Raw genomic sequence first — 23,534 nt, 5'->3', positions numbered from 1 at the left:
GAACAAACTCCCATGTTTAATCATCACCTTTTGGACTATTATGAACTCCAAATGATGGAATTACTTTAACAGAGGTTACATGTGCTGGTGAAGATTAAAGACGCAGATTAGAGGTTTGCACTAACTGTAGGCTATATGTTGCTTGTTGTTTTTGAACCCAAATAAGGACTAAATGTATGCTGTGTGTAGTTTTTCTGTAATTGTTAACATAATCGAGACTGTAAGGGTCTGTATGTGATCGTATATTTTGCATTTATTTATTTATTTTATATAATTGCAGACATTACAGTAGGCTATTTCGCACCCTATCATCGATCTGCAGTTATAATCAAATTATGCTCATATGGTTAGTAATAAACATTTATACACAAGTATTTATGTGTATAAAGCATCTGTTTTTGAGAAGTGCTTCTCATGTGATATGTGAACGACCTGTACAGTTTTACTGTAAACATTTCCTTGAGCGAGAATGACGTCGACTACAACTTTCTGTCAAAAACCACGCCCACCAAGAGTCCCATTGGTACCCTTTAGTCAGTGAAAATGCAAGCCTGATAAAGGTGAACCAAAACATTGTAAAAAAAAAAGAAGCAAGTCTTCAGGAATAATTTAAATATTTTAAAAGATCATTGCCTATTATTAATGGGGAGTGAGTTCCAGAGTTTAGGAGCAAGGGAGGAAAAAGCCTGCTGGTCACCCAAATAGTACAGATGAGTGGAGGGAATTGGAGGAACAGAAATTTCTGAAAGATACTGAGGAGCCAAACCATGCAAGGCCTTATATGTATACATATAAGTTAATACTAAATGAATATTAAAAACTCTAATGATGTATTTGTGGTATTTCTTGTATTGTCACATATAAATCATGTCTACATTCTTACGATAGCTCATTAAACAATACAAAAGCATGACTGATCCATCATTGCCCATATATTTTTCACCCCGGGCCTGGATCTAGTGGTCTCAATTGTGTGTTCTGAAATGTGTGTGGGTCATTTAGCAAATAAACGGAGTTTATGCACCTACAAAATTGAGTCTCATTTTGATTCCCAACATTTCTAGAGGTATTTTAAAGAGAATATAGGTATCAATAGGCTTATTTTACCAGGTTATGTTTCCAGGAAGACACCAATTCTCCAATGTTTTCTGCTGGATTAACAATGACATGATGGAGAAATTCCTCCCAGTCTACTGTCATAGAGTTGTCTTTATCCATCCTAATGACAAACAGAATTAAATGTTAATAATGTAACATAACTGATTTAAGCTGTCAGAACTTTTAATCTGTAGATATTTCAATTTTCGTCTTCCAGAGTATTGAAGTCTACAACTTGGTAAACCCGTATTTTGCAATAATCGGTGGTCTTACATTTGAATGATTCTTTTTGCATTGGGTTTTGATATGATCAAACCTAGTTCCTTAAAGAGAGTCATGATGTCCTCCAAGTCAATGACCCCTATTCAGAAGAAAGAATATTTAAAAATAAAGTTTTACCAGTGTGTTTTACCACCACTGAAGAAATAAGGATATTGAAAAAAGGCTGCTTACCACTCTCATTCCTGTCAATGGCATGGAAATCTATTTTCCATTTCTTCTCTTTGTCCATCATATAAACAAGAAATTCCTGATAGCTCAGACGTCCATCTTCATTTTTATCATAACTGGATAAAACAGCCTGAACAAAAGAATAACATTTTGTCACACAGATAAAAAAAATAATAACCCATATAAAAAATTACTATTGTGCTTTTAAAAGAAATCTTACTTTAACCTTTTCATTGACTGGTTCCACACCTATCCTTCGCATTTCACTCTGCAGCTCCACAGTAGATATAAAACCGTCATTATTCTTGTCGAGTTTATCAAACAAGCCGCGGAAGTGATCCATGGTATAAAATATTCGTATTTAAACGTCACGCGTTAGTTAACAAGTCTATTAAATAAGCGAGCCTATTAGTTTAATTTGTGGCGGACTATTGTATTTTGACCTTATTGCTGTGGTTACGCTGAGTCACAGCCCCCGCTAGCATGAAACAGTGCAGTGGTCCAGCGAGAGTGATGCCAGCCTCTCACCGAGGAACACGTGCTGTACCGCGGCTTTCCTCCAGCAGATGGAACTGTGGGAGTGTGTTGTTATGCGGAACATTCTGTTTTTTACAATCTGTGTGTGGTACAGTGTAGATTGCATAAAGAGATAGTCCACCCAAAAATGTACTCACCATCATGTTTTTTTTTCTGTTTTTTTCAGCTGTGGTGAAAGCTCTATTTTTTAGGGAACCACCTTATGTTGGCTGACCTAAAAGCTCTTATATGGGTTTTTGTCCAATCAACAATCAGTGATAGACACACTCACTGGCCACTTTAATAGGTACACCTTACTAGTACCAAGTTGGATCTCCTTTTGCTGGAAGAAGTGGAATGTTATGCAATGGCCAAGTCAATAACCTGATCTGAATCCGATGCATTTCACTTGCTGAAGACAAAACTGAACAGAAAATGCGCCATGAACAAGCAGGAACTGAAGACAGTTGCTGTAGAGGCCTGGCAGAGCACCACCAGCAATGAAACTCAGCGTCTGGTGATGTCTATGCGTTACAGACTTCAGGCTGTAATTGACTGCAAATCATTTGCAACCAAGTATTAAAAAGTGAAAGTTTGATTTATGCTAATTATTCTGTCCAATTACTTTTGGACCCCTAACAAGTGGGAGGCACATATGCAAACTGTTGTAATTCCTACAGCGTTTGCTTGATTTGGCTGTAAATACCCTCAAATTAAAGCTGACAGTCTGCACTTTAAGCACATCTTGTTCGTTTAATTTCAAATCGATTGTGTTGGTGTACTGTATAAAGCCAAAAATCTTAAAATTGTGTCGATGTCCAAATATTTATGGACCTAACTGTATCTTTTTTGTTTAAAAGGAACTCAAACAACCCATGCTGAAAAACAAACAGCATATGGTGGTGGGCTAAGATATGTTTTTATGCTGGGTTGCTGGTCACATGCTAGTTCTTGCTGGTCTTTTCATGGTCAGCAGCATAGGGCCAGCAAAGAACCAACAAGAACCACCACATGACCAGCAAGAGCCAGCAAAGACCAGCAAGAACCACCACATGACCAGCATAAACCAGCAAATCAGCATTAAATCACACCGTACCATGCTGTTTTTGTCTGCTGGGAGTTTTAAAGGAACAAGCTGAAGTGAGTAAATGACGAAAAAATTTGTATTTCTGGGTGAGCTATGCCTTTATGTCAATATTGCTCACATTCACAGTCTAAACATGGACATTTCCACAAGCAAGCCGTGGTTGCCTGGCAGCATTTTTTCCTATCAGACTTGTTATCTAATATTTTTTTCAAGAGATTACTTCAAATATGCAGAGCCTGGGTCTGAGTGGGGGAATGGTTGAGATTGAGAGGGAACTGCTATACAAGGGAAACACTCAACTGTTATTTTACATCTGTTTTTATAGCCTGCACCATTGGCAGCTTTGCTTAGTAAACAACATAACTACAATATAATTTAGTGTTGTAGTAGCTTATATTAAAATTATATGCTACAAAGAGTTTTACTTATTGGTCTATTGTTTTTTTTAAAGGGACAGTTCACCCAAAATGAAAATGTACTCACTACTTACACACCTTTAAGTGCTTTCAAATCCTGATGTTTTTTATTGTTATTATTCTAAATAATTACGTTTTTTACTCTAATAAGAAGACATTTTGAAGAAAGCTGAAAATCTGTAACCATTGACTTTTATAGTAGGAAAAACAATTACAATGGAAGTCAGTGGTTACAGATTTCCAGCTTTCTTCAAAACTGTCTTTTGCATTCGAAGGAGAAAAGAAAGTCAAACAGGTTTGGAACAAGTTGAGGTGTAAACAAATTATTACAGATATTTCAGTTTTGGATAAACTATACATTTAAGGAATACAGCTTATATTAATAATATATAGATGTATAGAATATATAGATATATAATCTCTTATTTCAGTCTAAGGTTTAGAGTCTGGGACTGATGACAGATATGGGTAAAAATGTCGTGATAAGAGTCAAATAGCAATGATGAAGCATGGTGTGTACAGAAAAATGCAACAGTTTAATACATTAAAGTCCACTGAAACTACAGTATACTACTCTTACCAGCCACTTTATTAGTTACACCTGTCCAACTGCTTAAGGAAAGTTTCTAATCAGCCAATCACATGGCAGCAACTTAGTCATGCATTTAGTCATGTAGACATGGTCAAGATAATCTGCTGCAGATCAAACCGAGCATCAGAATGGGGAAGGAAAGAGATTTAAGTGACTTTGAAAGCGGCATGGTTGTTGGTGCCAGACGGGCTGGTCTGAGTATTTCAGAAACTGCTGATCTACTGGGATTTTCACACACAACCATCTCTAGAGTTTATAGAGAATGGACCAAAAAAAGAAAAATATTCTGTTCTGTGGGCGCAAACGCCTTGTTGATGCCAGAGGTCAGAGGAGAATGGCCAGACTGGTTCCAGCTGATAGAAAGCCAACAGTAACTGACCACTCGTTACAACCGAGGTATGCAGAAGAGCATCTCTGAACAAGCAACACACAACACATCCAGCCTTGAAGCAGATGGACTACAGCAGCAGAAGACCACACCAGGTGCCACTCATGTCAGCTAAGAACAGAAAACTGAAAGTACAATTTGCACAGGCTCACTAATATTGGACAATAGAAGATTGGAAAAACATTGCCTGTTCTGATGAGTCTCGATTTCTGCTATGACATTTGGATGGTAGGGTCAGATATTGGCATCAACAACATGAATGCATGGATCCATCCTGCCTTCAAAGGTTCAGGCTGCTGGTGGTGGGGATGTAATGGTGTGGGGGATATTTTGTTGGCACACTTTGGGTCTATTTGTACCAATTGAGCATCATGTCAACTCGAGTATAGTTGCTGACCATGTCCATCCCTTTATGACCACAGTGTACCCATCTTCTGATGGCTACTTCCAGCAGGATAACACACCATGTCATAAAGCACAATTCCTCTCAGACTGGTTTCTTGATCATGACAATTAGTTCACTGTACTCAAATGGCCTCCACAGTCACCAGAACTTATGATGCTATCATGTCAGTATGGACCAAGATCTCTGAGGAATATTTCCAGTACCTTGTTGAATCTATGCCACGAAGGATTAAGGCAGTTGTGAAGGCAAAAGTGGGCTCAACACGGTACTAGTAAGCTGTACCTATATAGTGGCTGGTGAGTGTATATTTCTTCATTTAAGGATGAGGTGTTCATTTTGAGTGTATAGATATAGTATATAAATATAGTTATTTTGTTTAGCAAATATTTTGATTGACTTCTCAAATTCACATGATTCATATAAAAAAATCATAAGGTAAATGTGACAAATTGTCATAACTGAACAGACAGTTACAATGGGTCTTTTTCCATAGATATTTAGGGAAAAAGAAGAAAATCAATTTTGTCACCATGATTTTTATTTCAAAATAATCGATATTTCTTTAATTAACACCAGTGACACAACTCCAGGGGACCATTCATTCATTTATTCATTCATTTTCCTTCGGCTTAGTCCCTTTATTTATCAGTGGTTGCCACAACGGAATGAACCTCCAACTCATCCAGCATATGTTTTACACAAACATCCATACACATTCACTCACTGTGGACAATTTAGTTTATTCAATTCACCCATACCGCATGTCTGTGGGGGGAACCGGAGCACCCAGAAGAAACTCAAGCCAACATGGGAAGAACATGCAAACTCCACACAGAAATACCAACTGACCCAGCCTGGGCTTAAACCAGTGATCTTCTTGCTTTGAGAAGGCATTGCTAACCACTGATCCAGGGGACCAGTACATTCATAATAAATTTTATAATATTTTGAATATTTTATGTCATTTACATCATGTAGATTATTTTGATCATTGTGAATAGATTGCCATTGCCACATTATTGACTCAAATATTCTTTAAAAAATAGATAGATAGATAGACAGACAGACAGACAGACAGACAGACAGACAGACAGACAGACAGACAGACAGACAGACAGACAGACAGATAGATAGATAGATAGATAGATAGATAGATAGATAGATAGATAGATAGATAGATAGATAGATAGATAGATAGATAGACAACGTTGCTCTCCTGGTTTAGCCTCTCTGAAAATGGGAAATGACGTGCCACAGCTATTACGTTCTAGAAAGCGCTCTGAATCAGGAGCTGCAATGGTACAGGGGAGGGAGGAATGGCTATTTAAAGAGGGTAAAATAACACAAGATCTTTAGTGCTGAGTAACCGCCTCCAAACAGACACAAAAGGATCAACTGATCATCTGTATCACGGTTTATAGAGGCAGGATTCGACAGTGTAGCGCTCCTATTTGCCGTCTTCTTTATCAACAGACAGACGAATCTTCGGGCAGCGGCACTATTGCGGTCGGCATAGTGGAAAATGGGCAAAGATTATTACAAAATACTGGGAATCGCGAAAGGAGCATCAGACGACGATATCAAAAAGGCGTACAGAAAGCAGGCTTTGAAATGGCATCCTGACAAGAACAAGGCAGCCAACGCTGAGGAGAAATTCAAGGAGGTCGCAGAGGCTTATGAAGTTCTCAGTGATCCAAAGAAACGAGAAATATACGACCAGTACGGAGAAGAAGGTATTCTTCCTTTTTATCAGTAATACCCATGGTAACAAAGAACATGGCTTATGAATGCTTATTCACTATATCTACTCAACTCATACTGTAAAATATGTCAGATGTTGGCTATACAAAAAAATAGCATATACATTGCGCTATAAGCTGACCATATGGTTATGTTTTTATTTTAGTCCTGATCAGTGCTCAACCAATAGACTAAATCTAAATCAAGTAGAAACAATGCTCTCTGCAAGCCTAAATGTCAAAATGGATATGTCACTGCTGTCTTATTCTAATTATAAATAGACATGAGATTATATGTGGTGTGTTTACTAGATAACTGCACTGGGTTGCATGGCAATGACAGCATGTGTTTGTGGCCTAAATTTTCCTCAGTCGTTTTTTCGGAGATAAAATGAGTTTTATCTATATTATTAGGTCTTAAGGGAGGTGGTGGAGCGTCCGACGGTCCAGGGGGCAACTTCACCTACACCTTTCATGGAGACCCTCACGCGACATTTGCCACGTTTTTCGGAGGAGCCAGTCCTTTTGAGGTGTTTTTTGGCAGGAAAGTCAATGGACGAGAAGAGGATGACATGGAAGTGGACGGAAGTGATCCTTTTGGTTCCTTTACGAGTTTTAACATAAATGGATTTCCACGCGAACGGCACGTGGGTCAAGGTGGCCCGACACGCAGGAAGCAAGACCCGGCTATCCACCACGAGCTCCGGGTCTCGCTTGAGGAGGTTTTTCATGGAAGCACCAAGCGCATGAAAATCTCACGGAAGCGCTTGAATCCGGATGGTCGAACCTTGAGAACCGAGGACAAAATCCTTACTATTGAGATAAAACGTGGTTGGAAAGAGGGAACCAAAATCACATTTCCACGAGAGGGTGACGAATCGCCTAATACTATTCCTGCCGATATTGTGTTTGTCATTAAAGATAAGCCTCACGGCCACTTTCGACGAGAGGGGTCTGATATCGTATATCCAGTCCGGGTCAGTTTGCGCCAGGTGAGAAGAGCCACTTATCCATCCATCCATCCATCCATCCATCCATCCATCCATCCATCCATCCATCGATCCATCCATCCATCCATCGATCGATCGATCGATCGATCGATCGATCTATCTATCTATCTATCTATCTATCTATCTATCTATCTATCTATCTATCTATCTATCTATCTATCTATCTATCTATCTATCTATCTATCTATCTATCTAAAAATGTAACTTGCTGATTAGAATTATAGAAAATAATAGAGATTTTGAACAAATATTCAATATTTTCATTTCAAAAAGCACACCAGTTTCAGTATTTTATAGTAACAGTATGGATTGTAATGTTCAAAATATATAATAAGTTTTATTACAGTTAATCTAGTTAATATTTTATAATGTATCTTAAGACCATTACTGCATTCAGCCATCTGAACTAACAGGTGGCTTGTTAAATATTTTAATTAATATTTGATATAGATTTTTTTAAATTAAAGTATATGATAAATAATTAATTTTGCTTCCAAAAACATACATTTTTTTTCATACAATAATACTGTACATGCTGCTATCTGTAAAAAAAATACATAATTTTACGGTTTATTGCTGAAAAAAACCCCGTAAAATAACAGCCGTTAAATTACAGAAATTGACTGTAAAATAACAGAGGTTGAATTACAGAGATTTACCAGAAATTTTAATTTAAGGGAATTTCTGTAATTTATTGTCCGTTATTTTACGGTAAATTTCTGTAATTTAACAGCTGTTACTTTACTTTTTTTTCCGGCACCTCAGCTGCCAGAAATAAACTGTAAAATTATGGATTTTTGTACAGTGTACATATATTGTACATATACATGTTTTGTATTTCGCATTAAATGCAAAAGTAAAAGTTTCCGTCATGTATAGTATAGTTTAACTTAAATTACTTTATTCTAACTGTATTTTATTTTTATTTATTAAATGAAATATTAACTGTTTCATTTCAAATTATAGTTTCATTTAAAATTACCTACACTTTTAATGTGTCTGACTTTCGATAGATCCGTGCAGAAGGCATCGTTTTGTAAATAGCTAAAAATGTTCAAATCTTTGTTTGAAATCTTCTCTCTTACATAATGCAGTTTGGACAGCAAGTAATACGAGCTGTGTTGAGATGCCAGAAAAGGCGCTCGCCCACTTAAACTGTTAGAGACCATTAAGATGTACTCGCATGACCGAATCATTAACACACTGTTTCTGCAAATGTCAGTTCTATACATAGAGTACCAAACCTATCTAACAAATGAAATATGCTTTTAAGCTAGGTGTTAAAAGGGGAAAAGGGGGATGTATTTTTGTATGCAGCAACTGCAGTATAATGAGCTGAAAGGTTGCTGGTTGTTTGCTTGCGTTGCTGTCATTTTTTCACGCTGTCACCTTGATGTCTGTCTCACTGATGCTTGTCATTTAAGAAATTGTTAAGAATATACTTGTAATCAAGATCAGTTAAATCAAAATGTAGTAAATGAAAATTTTAACTAAATTAATGCATAAAAGCTGTTATCTTCAAATAATCATTTACATCAGCCATGCATATCCTGATCTATTTTCTAAAGGAATGACAGTGTAAAATCAAACTATTTATAGTTTGTTTTTAAAATGGTTTTACTAATGTTCTTATAATAAAAATATTTCTGAATTATCTCTGAATGTTTAAAAGTAAAAAAAAAAATGTAAATGTTTTATACATTATACTTTATAGAATTTTGCAAACATACGGGAGCATTACTTTTGGAAAAACAAGTAGTAACCAGGTGCTTCTCACACATCTTGAAAGTGAATCCCAAACATTTACCTCTGGTTGCAGAGACAAGACTTAAGGCTAGTCCTAGATTAAATTGCATGTTTGAGCTGTCCTATATATTGTTAACAACACAGAAACACTATATAGAGCACACTATATAGAGCAATATATAGCAACACAGAAAAAACACTATATAAAGCAATGTATAACAACAACAGAGAACACACTATATAGAGCAATAAATAACAACACAGAAACACTATATAGAGCACACTATATAGAGCAATATATAACAACACAGAAAAAATACAATATAGAGTAACAAATATATATATATATATATATATATATATATAGAGAGAGAGAGAGAGAGAGAGAGAGAGAGAGAGAGAGAGAGAGAGAGAGAGTAACACAAGATATAGAGCAATAAATAACAACAACAACAACACAGAAAACACACTATATAGAGCACACTATATAGATCAATATATAACAAAAACAACACAGAAAATACACAATATAGAGTAATATATAACAACACAGAAAACACTATAGAAGAATACACATTACAGAACACACTGTATAGAGCAATATACAACATTAAACACTATATGAAGCATTATACAGCATAAAATACACTATTTAAACTATATAGAGCAACATACAGCTGAAAACACACCACTTAACTGAAAATAACTTGCAGTTAGATACCTTAAAATACCTTAGTGGTATTGTTTTGTCTGCAGAATTCACATCAATAATGTGTTTTTTTTACAGCATTTTTATAAAAGTGGCTTAAATATGCTAATTTATCTAAGATCTAGTCCTGATTTAAGCTAAGCCTTGTTTGTGAAACTGGACCTTAGCGTGCCCCAATGGCCTGTTCATTAAGAGCAATATATAACAACAACAGCACAGAAAACACACTATATAGAGAAATATACAACAACACAAAAAACAGTATACACTATTTAAACCAGTATACAGCAGAAAACACCCTATAGCAATCTACATCATAAAACACTATTTAAAGCATTATACAGCAGAAAACATACTATATAGAGCAATATAAAACAACAACACAGAGACCACACGATATAGAGCAATAAATATATATATATATATATATATATATAGAGAGAGAGAGAGAGAGAGAGAGAGAGAGAGAGAGAGTAACACAAGATATAGAGCAATAAATAACAACAACAACAACATAGAAAACACACAATATAGAGTAATATATAACAACACAGAAAACACTATAGAAGAATACACATTACAGAACACACTGTATAGAGCAATATACAACATAAAACACTATATGAAGCATTATACAGCATAAAACACACTATTTAAAGCTATATACAGCAGAAAACATACTGTATAGGGCAATATAAAACAACAACACAGAGACCACACTATATAGAGCAATAAATAACAACACAGAAACACTATATGGAGCACACTATATAGAGCAATATATAACAACACAGAAAACACACTATATGAAGCAATGTATAACAACAACAGAGAACACACTATATAGAGCAATAAATAACAACACAGAAACACTATATAGAGCACACTATATAGAGCAATATATAACAACACAGAAAAAACACAACATAGAGTAACATATATATATATATATAGAGAGAGAGAAAGTAACACAAGATATAGAGCAATAAATAACAACAACAACACAGAAAACACACAATATAGAGTAATATATAACAACATAGAAAACACTATAGAAGAATACATATTACAGAACACACTGTATAGAGCAATATACAACATAAAACACTATATGAAGCATTATACAGCATCAAACACACTATTTAAAGCAATATACAGCAGCAAACACACTATATAGAGCAACATACAGCAGAAAACACACCTTTTTAGCAATATACAGCAGAAAACATCCATACAATATAGAGCAATAAATAACAAGAACACTGAAAACACACTATATAGAGCAATATATAACAACACAGAAAACGCTATATAGAGCACACTATATAGAACAATATATAACAACAACAACACAGAAAACACACTATATAGAACACAGAGGACACTATATAGAGCAATGTACAACAAAAACACACTACAGTGCATCTGGAAAGTATTCTTAGTGTGTCACTTTTTCCACATTTTTTTATGTTACAGCCTTATTCCAAAATGCATTAAATGCATTTATTTCCTCAAAATTCTACACACAAAATTCTACTACGTTTCGAGTTGACAAAACCAAACAAATCCAACCTAGTTAAGATCATGTTTCACAACTCTTGATTTCAACTAAACTTTTAACTATGGGTTTAATCCAGAGTTTGGGATTAACATGCAGCTGGCGGTGTGACACATGTAGCTAACAGCCAATCACACGATACATGAGAGAGTCAGTTGGAGTAATTTCTCACTCGCTTCTCTGTTATCAGAGATCTCATGTATTTTAATACATCTACAAAGCAAAAATAAACACTGCTTATGCAGCAAAAGTAGGAGAAGGCAACGTAAAGAAAATATTATTATATCACTGCAAATCAATCAACTGATTTTTAATAACGTAGGTTCACAAACTCCTCAAAAGACAGTGATTTTAAAAGCTTTAAAAATGAAAGCAAATGTATATGTAAATATTTAAAAGCAAATAAAAGATATTACTAATGTAATTAACAATTCAAAACTATTTTAATATAGACAGCTATCTTTTATATTAATATGTTATAATGCTTTACTATATTAGATTTGTGCATATACCATAGATTAGTCAGTACTGAATCCAAATATGGAGCTAATATAACAAAAACAAGATCATAGTCCAAGCGAAAAAGAAATCACAGTACACAGTTAGGGAAATAATAATAAAATATGTAAAAAATAGGAAAAATCAATCTATATCAAAATCAAGCAATATTTAGTTTGAATTTAAATGAATTATCTTTCTATTTCTAACGATATTCAGTGACTAAAGGTTATTTTAATAAATATATATGTTTAATTAATCTTTTTTTTTCAAATGGCACCAAAATATATTGCCTATATTCACTGAGAAATGGATGAAAATATTCATTTTCAAAATGTGTTCTCACTTATGCTGAGCACTGTATATATATGTGAAGTGTAAATAGTTAGAATTCATATGATAAAAATATTATAAATAATTATCAGCAAAAAAGCTAGGAATTTTGTCTTAGAAATTAAGGCTTTAATTTGGAGCAAAATAAATAAATAAATAAAATAAATCAACATATAAAATTAAAATATATAAAATAAATCAATATATAAAATAAATCAATATATAAAAACAAAAAATATATAAAATAAATCAATATATAAAATAAATCAATATATAAAAACAAAAAAATATAAAATAAATCAATATATATAATAAATCAATATATAAAACAAAAAAATATAAAATAAATCAATATATAAAATATATTGAATTTCCATTATTAAGTGTAGTTCTTAGTAAGCTGACATATGTTTATGTAGATCACTTGTGCAATAAAAGCAGGTTGGGGTGTCATGATTTGCATCTCAAACAGTAGGATCCATATTAGTAGAACTGGATTGTCTAGGTCAGGGGTCACCAATCTCGGTCCTGGAGGGCCGGTGTCCCTCCAGAGTTTAGCTCCAACTTGCCTCAACACACCTGCCTGGGTGTTTCAAGTATACCTAGTAAGATGTTGATTAGCTTGTTCAGGTGTGTTTGATTAGGGTTGGAGCTAAAATGTGCAGGACATCGGCCCTCCAGGAACAAGTTTGGTGACCCCTGGTCTAGGTTGTCACATCATCAAGTTCCATCAAAAGTTTAAAAGATTCTTGGTAGCAAAACCTTATTTCATGTCCTTCATTCGGGACGGTTTTATATGATGCATCAGATGTACTGTATCCTTTCCATGTGTTCAATAACCTATTTGCACAGTCAGCACGAGCTCATTTGATTTCATTAGGAAAGGCAGCAACACACAAATATAATCTTTTATTGAGATGAAGGTATTGTTTTCTTTTGTTGTAAGTGACTCACATGAGGCTAAACTGCATAATTTAAACCAGTAGGAGGCCACAGACTCCTACTGTTATATAGCCTATATCTGAGCCGAACTGCACATTTATAACATAGACTTTAGTCATGCACACTGTTACTCCCCTCGAGATGAAACAAAGGCTCAAGTCGTTTTGATTTTAACAGACATTTATTCGGACATGAGTCTGTAGTATATCTTGTACATTCTAGCCTTGCACTCCTTTATGTCTCAATAATGCCGTCAGAACTACGAAAAGAAATACATAAACTCAAATTAACCCTTTAAAGGTGATGTTGCACATAATAAACAACATAAACACACACGTTCACATCCGTTACACTATACGACACATACCTCATTGGCCTCTCTAACTCAAGAGGAATAAATTTGAAGGGTAGCAGTTTCTCTTTAACAAACTTCTTTGTACGTCTTAATCCTTACAAACGTGTTATTAGCGCAGCACCTTGTGGCTGTACTACTTGTAGTGCATCGGAAGAATATCTTGATTGCAACAATGAAATAATTCCCAAGCTAAACATAACAAGAAAAGGTTCCCCCCTCCCCTTTATGGTTTTAGTTAAATAACTTTAAATGAATTAACATGCATTAACAACAAATATATACATTACTTATTTATTCTAATGATTACTCTGAACATTTGAACTATTTATTGACCTTTTAACTGTAAAGTGTATGTTTATAGAGTGTAATATATAAGAATTGCTTCTGACGGCAGCTATATACACACACTTATTATACTATTTCATTATACTGTATAATGAGAGTAGATCTAGGGAAGGAGAGAGAGTAGCACTAGGACTTATAGCCTTGAAATATTGGAAGGATGAAGTATCCTTACTAGAACTTTGAGAGCGTTAGATGGGTATGCAGTTATGAACAGTTAAAAATGCTAGTTAAAACTGCCTTAGTGTATCTTTGGCTTATTATTGCTAAAAAAAATAGTAACAGCAAATAAAATGATAAAACTTTTAAAGGTTCACACACAAACACACACAAAATCCTTACTTGTTCCAAAACTGTTTGAGTTTCTTTTTTCTGTTAATCCCTAAAGTAGATATTTTGAAGAATGTTGGAATTCAGTAGCCAATGTTCATTCATTCATTTTCTTTTCGGCTTAGTCCCTTTATTAATCAGGGATCGCCACGGTAGAATGAACTGCCAACTTATCCAGCATATGTTTTACGCAGCAGATGTCCATCCAGCTGCAACCCATCTCTGGGAAACATCCATACACACTCATTCACACACATACACTATGGACAATTTAGCTTACCCAATTCATTGGGGAGCACCCAGAGGAAACGAACAGGGGGAGAACAGGCAAACTCCACACAGAAATGCCAACTGACCCAAATGCCAATGTTTTCCATATTTTCTTTTCCTTGCAACATACTTTAAAGTATCCTCTTTTGTGTTGTACAGAAAAAGGAAACTCATAAAGGTTTGGAATAAGTCATGGGTGAGAAAACAATGGCAGAATTTAAAAATTGTTGAACTATCCCTTTAAGTTAAGCGAACAAATGAAGTTTGTAGAATATTTCTCACCCTAATAACAATTGTTTTGCGATTTGTTCTTTGATTATAGTCATTGTGCGGCTGCTCCGTCACTGTGTCGACGATAGATGGTAAAACGTGCAATATGAAGATAACCGATGTTATCAAACCTGGCATGAGGAAGGTCATTGCTGGACAAGGACTGCCCTTCCCAAAGAACCCAGAGCAAAGAGGGGACCTCATAGTGGAGTTTGATGTGAACTTTCCTGAAACCCTGCCAACTAATGCCAAGGATGTCCTGAAACGGCACTTACCGGTCTCGTAAAATGAGCTTGGACAAACTTTAGCGACATTTCTACATGAATTCAGTCCCTGAATCAAATTTTGAGAATGTGCAATTTCTATTTTTATGAACTAAATGTTTGTTAAATATATATGTTATATATCTAAATACATATATATATGAATCATGTTGCATGACTGTGTATGTCAGTGACAGTGCAAGCTTAAAGTGCAACCTGTTTTTTATTTCCCTGCTAGATTTACTGTTATTTTTGCTCAATTTGAATTGTGCTGTATGTAATGTTTCATAACTACAATATTCTAAATGATATTGATTTATTTGTATGCCTTTTCAAGTGGATCTCACTTGTGCTGAAAGATCTAATACTTCAAATACTGATAATACTTCTCTCTAGATGCACAATTATGATATGATTTTAGTAGATGATGTTTTGGAGTGATCTGTGTGGCTGTACCATGGATACTTGCCTTTATTTATGAAACTACAGCATAGAGCAAGACTAAAATAATGCCTTTTCGGATCTGATATGTCAGATCTTTGTACATGTGAGCGACATACTCACGTAATGTAACTGTCTTTGACAGAGACCAAAATGGTTACATGTGCTGTGGGTTCATAGCATACCTTGTTTATGATATTTGGAGAGCATTTGCATAAATCAAAGTATTATACTTTATATTTTTACTCTGTACCCTGTTGACTATTCTTAGTGTTTTGTGTTTGGGAGTCTTGGTTACATTTTTAGCTGAATAAAACAGGAGGTACAGAATCTACCGTACAGGTTTTTATTGACATTTCCGCCAGAGGACGCCACATGTTCAAACGCAGTTTATAAGGGGAAAAGCCAAAGTACTGAGCTAATTTTGCTACTGAGGATTAGTCATTGTTTTCAGAATGAAGAAAGCAGGAAACAGAAAGCAGTTTTAGTAACCAGTGACAGTAAGATAACTGTACAAAATGATTAATGACAAAGAAAATATTCAACAGAAGTGTGACTAGGCTATTACAAATCTAAAAGGCGCGTTGGTTATTTTACAAAACAATGTGTGTTATCATCTGCTTTTACTGGTTCGAGTTTTAAAAATATCATTAACTGACACCTGAGCCAGGTAAATGAGTTTCTAGGTGACGTCACGACGTCCTGTATCGCGCGTGCGTTTAGCCGTGGAGTTGTCCATTGTGTCTCGGCGGCTTTGGAGTTTACAGTAGGTCCGCATACAGTCAATTTATAACCCACCACCTGTTGATTACTACCGTTTTTAGCCTTTCGAAGGGGAACCTGACTAAAAGGACACGTTAAACAGGTTGATTTCCGTCCTTCGATGCTCTGGCTGTCTGTTAGCCGTGTAATTTAAGTCCCCCTACGGATTTACAGGAGGAGCGAACATGCCATTGGGACTCAGGAAAAAGAAAAACAAGTCGAGAGAAAGCTCGAACTTAGTGGAAAACGAGGAGGTCGGCGGACATGCAGTTGTCGGGAAGTCCGCGGTGAACGGCGGAGGACTCCCTCCTCCACCTGCCAGCCTGCGGCCGAAACTGGTGTTTCATACGCAGCTCGCGCACGGGAGTCCCACAGGGAGGATCGAGGGCTTCACGAACGTCAAAGAGCTGTACAACAAAATAGCAGAAGCCTTTAATTTAAGTCCAGATGAGGTAAATGTGAAATGTGTTGTGTTTATCGCAGTGTGAATCGCTTATAAACTGATGAAGCGAGTTTTCAGACAAACAAATCTCATAAAATTCACTGCTTTGTGTTTGCATAAGGTGCGTCTTTCTGGATACAGGCAGGTGAAATCTCGTTGACATTTTTATTTCACTTAAACCCAGCTTTGACTTTCAAAATGAGTTCTGGGTTGCACTATAAAGTTTTTTTTTCCAATAAGTGGCCATAAAACAGAAAATAAATGTTATATGGACCTGTAACAAAACATGATAGGCTATCTGTTAAGATAAAAATGAGAATCCATTTTAAACACGTGCCGAGCACTTAGAAATGTATTCTATGTTTCAATCTTGTATTTTAGGCATGTTTGACAAACATGGCAGTCTAATCAACTGGTACAAAGTACTAAATATCTTCATATCATGTAACCATAAACAAATTATAATAATTAATTTTTTAAGTGCATGCAAAAATCTGAAATCTACTATCAAAAGTTTTTTAAATATTAGTCCATTTGGTTTGCATACAAGTTGACTTTATAACAAATCCTTTTCATTCAAATAGAGCTTAATTCCACAGTCATGAGAGTCCATAGCGGTTAATAGAGTTATTGTTACATGTAAATACATATTAATAAATAATATCTGAAACAAAATGTATAGAAGATTTTATTATCTTCAGAAGTTTGTGTTGTCTTTAAATAGCAAGGATTTCTTACTTTTTAAAAATAATTTTAATTAATAAGTAACTTATCCAGATCCATTAAATAATATCTTACACAATCCATTATTTTACTTCATAAATGTGGTAATAAAATAACTCTTGAAGGTGAAATGGCAACACTTATACACACACTGTACACTGAAAAAAATTCTTCAAAGATGATTCCTTGGATTTACTAAATTTTTTACGTTAAGTGGTTTTAAACAATTTATTTGGGCTGAATTTAAACAAACAAATTAAGTTAAACATTGCTCAATTTAATTTGTTTAAATTCAACACAAATAAATTGTTAACAACAGTTTTGCATGCAACACTTTTTTCAGTGTAGAAAATGCAGGGTTCCACGTAATTCATTCATGTTGTCCCAATAAATTTAACGGATTTAACTAATTTAAGTAGATTGAACATAAAAGAATTAAGTTGTCCCAATGAAATATCAATAATTGTTTCAGCTCATTTTAAATAAGTAGTTTGAACAAGTAACACAACTTTTTCTTTTGGATGCTTACAAAAACTATGGGTTTATGTGTTCAGTTTGCTGGCTTGTTAGTTTTGTAGATTTGCCTACACCACACTGATAGTTCGATTTAGGGACAGACTTGTATGCTTGGCTTTAGTAGGATCATCGGGTGTTCAGATATGTTCAGTTTTTAAAGTATTTGAAACTTAATATTTGTGTGAGTGAAAAGCCTAGTCCGTTTCCTCCTCTATAACAGTTAGTCTGTACAAGAAAAAGTTAGTTGTTCCTTTTATGAAAATTCTTAAGGGGGTAATTCCCTAATACCAGTCAGACGAGTAATTGAACTGTTTGGACAAATCAGTAGGGTGAGTGATGTGATAAATCTGTGAATATAAATCACCTTCTGGCCTTCTAAATTGCATATACTTTAATCCAATGGATCTCAACCATGTTCCTACCTTAGAGGCTCCCTAACACTACAGATTTTGCATGTCGTCTCCGTCAAGAACACCTTCAGGTCATCAGCTCATTAGTAGAGGCTACAAGACCTGAAATGGGTGTGTCAGGCCCACATAAACATGGGTATTTTTAAAACTGCAGTTGCACTTCATCCATATGCAAATGTAGTGTCCGGTCACTGAAACTGGACCTTTTTGAAAACTTTTTCAGAAACTTGTCAGTAGCATTTACTGTAAATAGCAGCAAGTTGACTTTACTTTACAAATAGTGAGTTAAATTGTTGCCTTAAAATAAAATAAATGAACTACACTCAAGAAATTAAGTTTGGTGTTCGTTCAAACTGCTTCTTTAAAAGAGCTAAAGCAACACAATTCTTGAGTTTTTTTTTGACAACATACATGTTTTAAGTTCAATCTTATTACATTTGCAAAAATTAATAAGTAAACTTAATTCCTTTATGTTGTCTTAACACAAATCAATTGCGTCTAACCCAGCATTTTTTTACAGGGTACTGTATGTGAATAATTATAAAAAATAAGTTGTCAACTTTAGTGTTAGGAGGTTTACCCACCTTTTTAAGTGAAGTCAATTTGTCGCTTTTAAAGTCGGGATTAAATGGAAGTTAAGCAGTGTTGGGGGTAACGCATCACAAGTAATGTGAGTTTTGTGATAATATTACTTTTCTGAATTACGAACGCATTACTTTTGAGAAATAAGTAAGAATATTTGAGTTACTTTTTTGAAAATGTAATGCAAGTTACTTTTTAGTTTAACTAATTAATTAGCTGTTAAAAAAAATAATTTTCTGAATTAAAATTAAAGTCGTCACAATGAATCATGCAGAAAATGAGAGAATGTGTTCATTATTTTGAACACATCGAAGAAAAGGAAAAGGGGATTATCGTCTTAATGGACAGAGGTTTTACTTAAGACAAATAGTACAAAAGTAGCAAACACATTGCTTTAAATCTTCAATAATCTGTATATACAGCATGTAAAGCTCTGGGGGAAGGAAGATCTCGGATAACATTATCCTAAAATATTATTTTTATTATGTTAATGTAGGTGTAGGTTATACAGTTTGTTGTTAATTGCAGAACTCCTCTATTAAAATAACAAGTTCTGTAAGAGATCAAGCCTCAGCCAGATAATAAAAAGTAACACAAATGTATCTCAAAAGTAGTGTAACGCATTACTTGCTATAAAAAGTAACTAAGTAACCCAACTAGTTACTTTTTTTGGTAAGTTAAAGTTGGTAATTTTTTTCCACGATCGTGATGGACATGTGTTTCTAATATGAGAAAAAATGTAAGGCAGCTCTTGATATTGTCCTTTAGGAACCATATCTTTAAAGATACATTTTTTATAACAAACACTAATATATACACACTCAAAAAATTATTCTTGCTGCTTGTTCAAAGTACTTATTTAACATGAACTCAATCAACACAATTCTTTAGAGTTTTGTTGGGACAACTTAAATGATTTAAGTTCAATCCACTTCAAATTTGTAAAAACAATTAAGTTACCTAAATCGATTTGTGTTGGGACAGCATGAAGGTGTTATGTGGAAGATATTGGGATCCACATAATACTTTCATGTTGTTCTAACCGTAATCGATTAAGTTAACTTTTTTTTATCAAAATTTGTAAAAACAATTAAGTTAACTTAATCGATTTGTGTTGGAACAACATGAGGGTGTTATGTGGAACCCTGCGTTTTGTTTTTAGTGAATGGCATTTGCTGTTTGTTCAAACTACTTATTTAAAATGAGCTCAATCAACACAATTCTTAAGAGTTTCGTTGGGACAACCTAATTTTTTTAAGTTCAGTCCACTTCCAATTAGTAAAAAACAATTAAGCTACTAAATCGATTTGTGTTGGGACAACATGAAGGTGTTATGTGGAAGGTATAGGGTTCCACATTATACTTTCATGTTGTTCTAACACAAATCGATTAAGTTAACTTAATTTACCAAAACTTGTAAAAACAATTAAGTTAACTTAATTGATTTGTGTTGGGACAACATGAAGGTGTTATGTGGAACCCTGCATTTTTTTACAGTGAATGACATTTGCAAACTACTTATTTAAAATGAGTTAAAACAACACAATTCTTGATTAGTTTTTTTTTTTTTTTTTATGGGGGGGGGGGGGGGGGGGGGGGGGGGGTTGGGGGGGTGCAACTTAATTGTTCCATGTTCAATTCACATACAAAACTAAGTTAACCTAATTCTTTCATGTTGTCCAAACAACACAAATTGATTGTGTGAAGCTTTTTTTTTTTTTACGGTGTACCTTGCCTTGCCTTACTTAATGTCGAATGCGAACAGTAAGGCAACAACTTTTTTTTTTTTTTTTTTTGTAAAGTTACTTGGTAAAACAATTGGCAATTTACAGTGTTGTCATGGTGAAAGTGTATATTTTGCCTCATGATGTCATGGTTTATGCTCTTTTGTTTGACATCAGATTATGCAATATTCTTTTTTCAGGCTTCTGGTTGGCCAGCATACTTTATGCTTAGTATTACATCACCACTTGTTAGGTTGGCATGCTCATGACAGGGCATCATAGCATTTTTTTTTGCATTTTCATGTGGACATAAATTGTGTAAAAGGAAGGAGGAAAATATCTATTTATAAAGATACAGGTATACATGTGGACATGGACCCAGACAAAGGAGATATGCAAATTGTGACCCTGGACTATGTTGCATGGGGATTTTCCTGGGAATAACCAAACATAGATTGTCAAAAAAATTGACAATATTTGGAATTTATTTCAAATTATCAATATTTAGTTTATGCCATATTCATATATTATTATATTAATCAATATTCATAATATTATTAAGTAAAGTTGTTTCTTGAAGATAATTAATGTAAATGTCCTATCAGCATTGTTGGTTAGTAATATGCATTTCAAAGAACTTAATCTTGACAACATTTAAAGGTGATTTTTCTCAATATTAGTTTTTTTTATTGCAATCTCAAATTCCAGATTTTCAAATAGTCATATCTCAGCTGGAAAATCTTCTTGGAAAGATTATTTATTGATCTTTCGTGTGATAAAGATCACCCAAATGACCGGTTTTGTGGTCCATGGTTTAGAACCACTACAATCCAAGAAAGTTCTGTTAACAGCTACCATTAATCATTTGCTTGTTCAAATAGAGGGTGCCCTGATGATGATATAGAAGCATTGCAGGTCCCCATAGGAAGTCCCTCATGTCCTGTTTCAGCGGGCACAACCCTAATGATAATATGCTGTGGCCTCCACATGGATGGAGGGAACATGGTCGAGTGCATGAGTGTCCTTGCTTTTCTCCATTCGTTGTCTGTTGCGAGATGCATCAGCTATATTTGAGTATTTTTTTAATAACCAATGAAGTGGCTATTTAGTAGTGGACTATTTAAATAGTGACTATTTAGGATATGATTAATCTTTTGAAAGCCTTCATGCTGTAATAAGTTGTTTGGCATATAAATGGCAATATCATAGAGCATATACTGTACCACATTCAGCCCTTCACCATGTTGAAAATGAAGTGTATCTGGTTAAAAGGGCAGTGGCAGTTAGGTTAGAAGGCTCTTTGTGTGTGAACAACATTCATTATCATGCCATGCAAAATGAATGTGACAAAGAGACTCCCTTTGTCTAGTAACTAGCAGACCAAAACCTGACTTAACCATCATTGTTATCCCACCAAGATGGTTTAAAGGAACACTTCACTTTTTTGGAAATAGACCGATAATAGCAGGAGGGTTAATAATTCTGACTACAACTGTATATATATTCATGTATAGATCTGCATCGTGGTACATATATATATATATATATATATATATATATATATATATATATATATATATATACAAGGGGTGTTAAAATTGATTGTTTCTTCAATGAACCACGATGCAGACGTGAACAATTCGATAATGGTACAGTAATAGATCATAACCGGTTATAGAATACTGAAGTCATTTATCTCCTTTGCGATATGCTGTGGAAGAATACTATGGCGAAGGAGGTGAGGGCGAGTAAATAAAACGCTTTTAAAAAGCAGATAATTGTGCACAATTCACTGCTTGTGAGTTTGCTGGACAGTCTTTCACAGGCTCTGAAGAAGGTACAGCACACGAGCCGCTATTTCACTACTAGGGAGAAAATAAAAGCTCTCTCTCTCTCACAATTTGAACCTTTGAACTGCTGGCATGTTTATAAGTGTTTAACTCAGCTGTTAAAGCGATACTTGTGGATCCAGACACAAGCGTGTCTATAGTGCTAGTTTTCTCCACCGCGTCTATCAAGGATCAGCTGTGATAGCCGCACATATAACTATGTCTGTTTTTCTCATGTCACTCATTAGTGAACACTGTTGATAGTTTGAGCCAATGGCAGCCTGTTCTGTTGAGCCGGTGAATGTAATGACCAATCATAGGCGTTTAAGAACTCTCTCGAAAATGCTCAGGAAGCAAGCGGGATAATATTTCCATTAGTTTATTTTCTATAAATGCTTGTGTTGTCTTCTGTGATTGTATTTGAGATTTGTTTAAAACATTCAAAAAGAGTATTAAAGGACAAAATTGTATTACAAATAATATATAAATATAAATCTATTTCTATATTTTAATACAATTTTTTTTCTTGTGTTGTGAAGAAAAAAGTCTAATTGTGTATGGAAAGCATCGTCAATGCACCGTCATATCGAATTAAACCGAATCGATGGCATGATAATCGTAACCGAACCATGAGACCAGTTCACACCCTAATATATATTGTAAACATTCATCTATACCTTTGCTGAATTAATTTAACTGTGCCGCCCGCACATGTTGGAGTACGTGACTTCAATGAAGTGCTCTTTCATAGAGCTAACATGTCATTTGTTTAGCATTTGCATGCAGG

General features: G+C 34.6%; 3 protein-coding genes across 3 annotated transcripts in view; 2 read left to right on the top strand and 1 right to left on the bottom strand.

Moving 5' to 3' along the window:
- Nucleotides 1-1,098: 1,098 nt before the first annotated feature.
- On the bottom strand, nucleotides 1,099-1,971 carry slc25a24l (solute carrier family 25 member 24, like). Its single transcript, XM_056464698.1, has 4 exons — nucleotides 1,769-1,971; nucleotides 1,552-1,678; nucleotides 1,372-1,459; nucleotides 1,099-1,219 (listed from the first exon to the last, which is right to left on the bottom strand). The coding sequence occupies exons 1-4, from the start codon at nucleotides 1,889-1,891 to the stop codon at nucleotides 1,099-1,101; spliced, it is 459 nt and encodes a 152-aa protein (XP_056320673.1). The 5' UTR covers nucleotides 1,892-1,971.
- A 4,272-nt stretch (nucleotides 1,972-6,243) lies between these two features.
- Nucleotides 6,244-16,089, top strand: dnajb4 (DnaJ heat shock protein family (Hsp40) member B4). Its single transcript, XM_056471757.1, has 3 exons — nucleotides 6,244-6,686; nucleotides 7,107-7,684; nucleotides 15,108-16,089. The coding sequence occupies exons 1-3, from the start codon at nucleotides 6,476-6,478 to the stop codon at nucleotides 15,339-15,341; spliced, it is 1,023 nt and encodes a 340-aa protein (XP_056327732.1). The 5' UTR covers nucleotides 6,244-6,475; the 3' UTR covers nucleotides 15,342-16,089.
- A 375-nt stretch (nucleotides 16,090-16,464) lies between these two features.
- The window catches only part of gipc2 (GIPC PDZ domain containing family, member 2), a 30,950-nt gene continuing 23,880 nt past the window's right edge, over nucleotides 16,465-23,534 (top strand). Inside the window, exon 1 of the mRNA XM_056471746.1 lies at nucleotides 16,465-16,973. Within this exon, the coding sequence (XP_056327721.1) occupies nucleotides 16,707-16,973 (267 nt within the window). The 5' untranslated portion in view covers nucleotides 16,465-16,706. The remainder of the gene's footprint in view (nucleotides 16,974-23,534) is intronic.

The sequence above is a fragment of the Danio aesculapii genome, chromosome 2 (genome assembly GCF_903798145.1).
Source record: "Danio aesculapii chromosome 2, fDanAes4.1, whole genome shotgun sequence".
NCBI lineage: Eukaryota > Metazoa > Chordata > Actinopteri > Cypriniformes > Danionidae > Danio > Danio aesculapii.
Note: the sequence above shows the minus strand (reverse complement) of the source record. Positions and strands in the feature narration are given on the sequence as shown.